General features: G+C 37.7%; 1 protein-coding gene across 2 annotated transcripts in view; it reads right to left on the bottom strand.

Moving 5' to 3' along the window:
* The window catches only part of LOC122265001 (uncharacterized), an 18,520-nt gene that overhangs the window by 2,907 nt on the left and 8,113 nt on the right, over window positions 1–7,500 (bottom strand). For both annotated transcript variants that reach the window (XM_043034138.2, XM_043034146.2), the window contains 11 exons: window positions 7,166–7,236; window positions 6,536–6,895; window positions 5,345–5,506; window positions 4,522–4,636; window positions 4,140–4,366; window positions 3,837–3,879; window positions 2,337–2,403; window positions 1,770–1,875; window positions 1,372–1,606; window positions 892–1,082; window positions 295–705 (listed from right to left, as the gene is read on the bottom strand). In XM_043034138.2, the coding sequence (XP_042890072.1) occupies window positions 295–705; window positions 892–1,082; window positions 1,372–1,606; window positions 1,770–1,875; window positions 2,337–2,403; window positions 3,837–3,879; window positions 4,140–4,366; window positions 4,522–4,636; window positions 5,345–5,506; window positions 6,536–6,895; window positions 7,166–7,236 (1,988 nt within the window). The remainder of the gene's footprint in view (window positions 1–294; window positions 706–891; window positions 1,083–1,371; window positions 1,607–1,769; window positions 1,876–2,336; window positions 2,404–3,836; window positions 3,880–4,139; window positions 4,367–4,521; window positions 4,637–5,344; window positions 5,507–6,535; window positions 6,896–7,165; window positions 7,237–7,500) is intronic.

The following is a 7,500-nucleotide window of genomic DNA, read 5'->3' on the forward strand; positions in this document are numbered from 1 at the left end:
AGTTATGGTAATTGTGAAAAGTTTAGATACGGAAAGAGATGAAGCAGATCTGGAGAAAGTAAAAGTACAGCAATTAGAAAAAGAAAGAAGAAACAAAAGACAAAGAAAATACAAGTAGTAGAATTACAAAAAGATGTACTACTAGTCAAAAAGAGGTCTGTGATAGCAGAAGTAAGATGGATAGAAAGAAGACAAAGACTGGAAATAAGATAATCATGAGGCAAAAAGAATGGTAGAAAAGTGATAATTGAAGAAAAGAAAAAACCTTGAGGAAACCAGAATAAAGAACATTACCTATCATCATCTTGACTTTCATTCTGCTTGGACTGTTGCCGTCTGTTTGTGTGTGGGTTATATTCCCGATGCTGGTACTGCTGCTGGTGGTAATCCCTGTGTTGATTGTCACGCTGCTGATTATCTCTGTGATTATAGCTCTTGTGCTGGTAGTCACGTGCATAGCCATGATTGTAGTCTCTAAAGTTTTCGTTGCGATGGTAATCTCTATCCTGCCTGTCTTGCCTGTCCCAATCTCGTTCCCGATCGTGATCTCGGAAGCCCTTCCTCCTGAAACCCCCTCCACCACTAGTTCCATTGCCGCTGTTGTAATCCCTGCCGCGACTCCTGCTGCGGCTATGTTTGTTGCCTCCATGGTGATCCCTCTCTCGATCTCTATCTCTGTCCCGGTCTCTGTCTCTGTCTCTTTCCCTGTGGGCATGGGGCATCTTTAAATGATGGGAAGAACTGTCTACCATATAAAACAAGTTTTAAAAATTTATCAAAACTTCATAGTACCTAAAGCATAGACATTAAAAAAAAAGTAACAAAGTCATCCAAGTACTGTGATGTCTATGGCTAAGACTTCAGTTTCAGAGCAAATGTTCCTCAACTTACCAGCGACCTGAAGGGCTTCTAGATCTCCTTCTATATGTCTCCCGATACCTATCTGAGGGAGGTTGGGATCCCCATTGAGAGGAGTTAGAGGAATCCCAGGGCCTGTTCTGTGCATCCCGACCCCAATCAGGACCTGTGTTACGGTCTCTCCCCCGACCTGCCTCCATACTTGCCCATCTCCCAGATGACACCTGGTGGGAATAAAGCCATTTTAATTTTTCATATTTATTTGTTTGGCATTTCAATAAGGATTATCACAATGGAAAGAACCATCTTAATGACCATATTGAAAATTTTCATAGTAAATATGGATTTACAACTAAAGTATGAATATGATTAATATTTTTTGCTTTCTCCTTTTGCAAACAAGAATAAATAAATTCATAATTCTTCCAAACCATTAAGTTATTTGAAAAATAGCAAGGATTAATACAAAGCATGACAAACACTGTCATAACAACAAAGGACAATAACACCAACCTGCTTTGAGTGCACTGGGGATTTTGAGCGCGAATTTGACCTGTGACGAGACCTTGACCTTTGCCGCGACTTTGATCTGTGTCGCGACCTTGATCTTTGCCTGGACCTTGACCTCTGCCTGGATTTGGATCTCGATCTGGACCGTGACCCTGACCTGGAAGCCGATCCGGATCGCGATCTCGACCCGTCTGAACTGGAGTCATCTCCCTGGAGGCGGTGTCGCTTCTCCCGCTCTCTTGGGGGAGAATGGGATCATCAGACATATCCAAAATTGGAAAGCACATCAGAAATGAAAGAGGTGGGAAGGGATATATGATAATAAAAAGAAAGATAAAGTGGATATACAAAAAAAAAACTGAACACTAAAAACAATTACACTTCTTTTAGAAAGTACAAACCTCCGCCTCAATCTGATGGCCATTTCTCGGAGCTCCTCCTCTCTGTCTAAACGTTCCTGCTCAGCTTTCTCTGCTCGTTCTCGCTCTATCCGTTTATCCGCCTTGACTATAAAATGAAAGTATTACAAAAGGCATGACCATGGCAATATCATGAAATGTGAGAGAATACTTACTTTGACAAAATAATCTTCACATCTCACTGGTGTTATAAATATTATTCTTGGTCTCAACAAAAGAGATGTCTTTATTCATAAAAACAGAGAGAATGTTGAAAGGATATGTGTGACTCTTTTCCAACAAAAAAGTTGTTACCTGTTGTTGCTGATCCCCAAGTCATTCTGTTCTTTGTTCAAAAACCTGTATTTCTTCATATCAACTTTATTATGAGTTATAACAGTCAAAGTATTAATAATTCACGGCAAAACCTCCTCTTTATTACTGAAAGTAATAACAGTTCAAAAACTTGAATTGAAGAATAAATAAATGCTTGATCATAGAATGTATTTGATTTTGCTGATAAACCAAATGGACGTAAGAAAAGACATGGCCTTCTAATTCTGTACTCACACTGCTTCTTTAAGAGAGCTTGCATCTTCTTTTTCAGTCTCTCTTGTGGTGTTAACTTGGCCCCCACCTGAAAAAAAGGCTAACTTAGAATTGAGAAACAAGTGGTAATTATAATACAAAAAATAATGAAGAGCACAGGGGAGAAAAATTGAAAAAAAAAAAAAACATTAAAAATTAATCTGCAAAATACCATTTTCCCCATTAACACATCTATGAAGGTTAGTGAGGTTCTTTAGGATTTCATTTGTTTGGAGGGGCATTGCTGTGTGAGAGATGCCATCATTTCAAGGATATGCATGTTGAAGTCAGTGCCATTGCTGTATCTATGCCAGTGTCTAGACAATCTATAAACACAAGTTTCTTTTGGTTAATTATCTTTAGATTCTGAACTCTTTTTAATTTCTTTCTTTAACAGCAAACATCTTTTATAAGTGCTCCTAAAAATAAAGCAGTGGTATAATAAATCTCAAACAACAGAATCTCAGGAAAATCTAATGCTCTGTTCAACCACAATTTACAGTATACTGCACAAATATACATGACTAACACATTATACACCAAAGCTTTCTCATTATCAGTTTGTGGTTAGGCTCTTCAGTTTAGTAATTTTGTAATAAGCTTGTACTATCCGGATCTCTGGCGCTGCACCCCACATAGCTTTAAATTCCATTTTTCAAAAAAGGAAAAAAATACTCTAATTAATATATATAAATTGCACAGAAGCTATCTTTGGATGAAAAAGACAAAAACTTTAAATATGTGAGAAATAAATGACTGAGAAAAAGCTTTCTAAAATATGGAATGGCATATAAACATTGTTTATGTTATAACCAATAACTAAAAGAATTATTTGCAAATAGAAAATGGCATAGAGTATGAAGAACACTTATAAATGTATAAACAAGCATTGTAATTTAAAACAAAAAATCCTTGTTTATCCTAATAAAATATATGTCCTTTTTAATACTCTAACAATAGTGCCCTCATTTCAAAAATAAATCTTGCAAAATTTTGTTTTTCTTTTTTTTCCGTAAAACAAAATATGGCTAGACTTCCTGTTTTGGCTTGGCTATCTTACTAAATCTGTGGTCTCTGAGCATGTAAGATTCCTTTAAAATGAACAAAACAACTTAATCAACAAGTGACTATTATCATAAAAAATGAGGAAGCTCTATTTAAAGGGAAATTAAGCTGATGCAATGATTATGTCCCTGGAAACAGAAAAAAGCATTAAACTTAAACTATTGGTGTGTGACTATGAGTCTGAATTTCACCGCAAGAGGAGATTGATATACAAATATATATACACATAAATATATATATGTATACATATACATCATTTATTACTTTGGATATATATATAAATGGCACCTTGGAGAAGGCATGACCATAGAAACACAAATCCAAAGGATGAGTATAAGTTATAGAATGTGTGGCAAGACATGAAGGTGTGAGTGACTACAAAGGTAACATATACAACAATAACAGATTCTTACTGACTTTGGCGGCAGAGGACCCATTACCCACAGATGTAGAGGGCACCCTGAAAGAGGAGTATAAATTCAGCATCACACTTATATGAAACAAGTCATATAAATTGTACTAGAGAAAGCAATAAAAAAATGTAAAATTTGTGAGAAATATATAACCAATTGAGATAATGCTTTATAGAATATAGAATGGTGTATAAACATTGTTCATGTAATGACCCATAGGCAGAAGCATTACCTATAAATACAAAATAATCAACATTTCTATGCATACATTAACCTCCTATTTAAACACTCATCTTTCAAGACTTACAAACTGTTATTTTTCACTGAAGAAGGAGCTGCCAACTGTGCCGTGTTATTACTACTACTTGAAATGTCCTCTGACTCAGACTCTGAGGGAGACTCAGTGCCACTGTCCTGGCCCCTTCGCCCATAGTAACGGCGGCGAGGGGGAGAAGGCATCTTAGTAGGAGGGGAAGTTGAGCCCCCAAGCACTGCCTTTTGAACTGGTGTGACAGGTACAGTGGCTTCTGCTACCTGTATGAGGATACAATCGTTTTAGCATGCGATTCAAATGGGTTATTTTTCACGTCTGCACATCAAATATATATATAAATACATTTCTATAAATATCTATCTATGCATATTTGTATCTACATATAATGTAAACCAAGTTCATATCTAACACTTACTTTGGGAGGAGGAGGAGATGGACTTGGTTTACACATGCTCTTTGACCTGGAACGGGACTTTGACCTGCTATATGAGCGTTTATGTGAAGATCGACTTTTTCTCCAACTTGAATGTCTGTAGGCAAGAAATTACATAAAGTTTACAAATATACAAAGTCAACAAATTCATGTTTCTGTGCTATATTTAAATGCTCAAAATGGGCCAAAGTCAACAAAGTCAAGTTTTATTTATACTAGACATTGTCAATATCAAAGTAATCAATGTCAATATCTTAGGAAGTCTTTTTATAACCAATTCACACCAGGCCTTATATCTATTTAATGGCACTCCCGTCAGCTAGATAACAAGTGCACTCAGTGACTAAGAGCAAGACTTCTCATTGCAAATTGCCATGCTGCATTTCTAAGAGAGCTTTTCATATTTCCTATGAATAAATATCTTTTCTTGCTTTTTATGTGCAAAATTTGCAAGTTTTATTCACATGTAGCTCTTATGCATGGTAACTTATTCTGATTATTCCTTCATATCTGAGGTATAACCAAGATAATTTTTTCAATTCTGATGCTCTAATGTGCAGTATTTGATATATAGAGATGAAATATACATTTTCTGGTGTTTATATTCAAGCTCTTAGTGAAATTTTAACTCATAACCATAATGGAGCCAGGGGAGGACAGACAGGCTAGAAATTGTGCTGTTAATATATGCACTAACTTTTTTAATTAGTGGCTTTCCATTCTTTTTTTTTTTTAAGGCTAATAGGAAATTAAATATACTGGATAAAAACAATCCAATAACCCAATACATAAATCCTGAACTCACCTATCTCTTGACCTTGATCTTGACCTTGACCTGCTGTCAGAGCGTGTGTGCCGGGACCTTCTTGTGCGAGACCTTGACCTTGAGTGGCGAGATCGCGAGCTGGAGTGACGGGATCTGTGGCGTCTCCTTGATTGGTTGCAGGAGCTGCTCCGAGATCGTGACCTGTTGCAATTGCAGATGGGCGAGTTAGATCTATAAATTTCAATTTTGTTGAAAAGTAAATAACATCTAACAGGAAAATGGTGCTTTCGTAAGATCCTTGAGTTTCTCTTTCATCGACTCTGAAGGCTCTTAATGATCCAAACTAAATGTGTAAACAAAGACTTGCAATAAGAAGGTATGTGTTTTCACAAGTGGGGAACACAGTGAACAGTAACACCATATAAAATCCTCAAATAAAGATCTAGCTTTTCATTGATTTCTAGAAAAGATGAACATAAAGTTATAAAATGAAAAAAGTACATTAGTGTCTCTCAGTTTAAATTCCTGCTACAAACTTCTTTTAGCATGCATTGTTATACTTTCTGTCTATCCTTATTTTCCCCGACCACATCAAGACAACATAATAATTACTGTTTACTTTGGAAGCTGTAATGCCTCTCCTTTTAACAAAATAGATAAAAAATGAAAAACAACAACAAATAATCTGACTTTCACTTAATACACATAGAACGCTGTCTGTATGCAATGCCCCCACTCTACTTACCACTAACAAGATGGTGCAGATTTCTGAGCACTAATTCAAGATCTGTTTTCCCGTTCTCATTTGACCGAGCTTTGTTCACTCAAGTTTATGAACCCTTTGTGAGACTTATTTTTTTCTGTATCAAAAAATCTGGTTGCCTGATCCAATGCCCCAACAACCAACCTGTTTACTATCATCGCAACCTCTGATACACATTGAGCTCTTGTTGCTGGTTTAGTGACTTTGGTTGCCTTTCCAGGTTCAAAACCTCTTTAAGGGGCTCACGTGTGTACTTTTTTTTTTTTTTTTTTTTTTGTAACCACAGATTTAAAGTGACTCAACAAGTTTCCCATGCAGCCTCAGCCAAAGAGCAACTTGGCAGAGTAAGACATGTCGACCAAGAACTACAGCCGGCAGGACCCTATGTCAGGACACATGGCTGGAGAGACAAAAGAAGGGGGGGCCACGCCAGGGTGTTTTAGCCACCGGGTGGAGGAGTTACCGACCGGCTGCGAGGTGAGTGGCGCCGTTTCTTTGAGGAGGAGGAGGAGGATGAGTGGCTGGTGCCGGCTGCGTGATGGTTGCCCCCGCTCCCTGCGCTGCTTGCATGGTGGCCCGATGCCCCGCTCTCCCGAGACTTTTGGTCCCAGCGGTTCTTGCGGCGGTCTCGGCTCGACCGCTCTCCCTTAGGCAGGATGATAACGCCCGTGACCCCCTCGTCGTCTGAACCAGCCCCTTCCGAGTCTCCCCCAAAGCTGGTGATGAATTTTATGGTGCCAGCAGCCGGGGGTGTGGCTGATCGGGATTTGGAGCGGGAGGACGAACGCCGGTATGGTGCATAGGTTGGGCTTGCCCGGGCAGCATAACTGCATAAAAGAGACAAAGTAACATCAGCATGATGAAATCTATAATAAATCAAGAGGCACTATTCATATAATCCTATATAACTTCTTAAATACAATTTTCATAATTACAAGTTGTAATTCGGACAAGATCAAACTGAAAAATATAAAAAGAAAAAGAACTAGACAAAACTATAAACCACATCAAATATAATGATTGTTTGTACTTCCAAAAATTCAATGAATATCAAATATTGATATGAAAACTAGGAATAATAACTGACAACCACTGACCTAGGTGGACTGAATTTCCTGTCCATGTGTTTCTTTTTCAGGGCACGCCTTTCCTTACGAGACTTTCTACCCTGAAATGTCAAGAAATTAATGAAAATTTATATGAACTTACTAATATTCCTGCAAAATCATCATGGCATCCTACACAGTAGCCGCATACCTCTCCCATTTATATTCTCTCAATACAGAGCCTGGACTGGTTCCATAATTGACAACAAATCTCAAGGGAGATCTAAAAGATCTGTCTTACTAGACTATATGTAGCAGAAGTTTGGGAGTCTTTGTAAAAAAAAAAAAAAAAGGCACATAGCCCACAACTTAAATTACTGTAGGTG

Source organism: Penaeus japonicus, unplaced genomic scaffold (assembly GCF_977035675.1).
Source record: "Penaeus japonicus unplaced genomic scaffold, GWHDUDI00000001_assembly GWHDUDI00000021, whole genome shotgun sequence".
Lineage (NCBI taxonomy): Eukaryota > Metazoa > Arthropoda > Malacostraca > Decapoda > Penaeidae > Penaeus > Penaeus japonicus.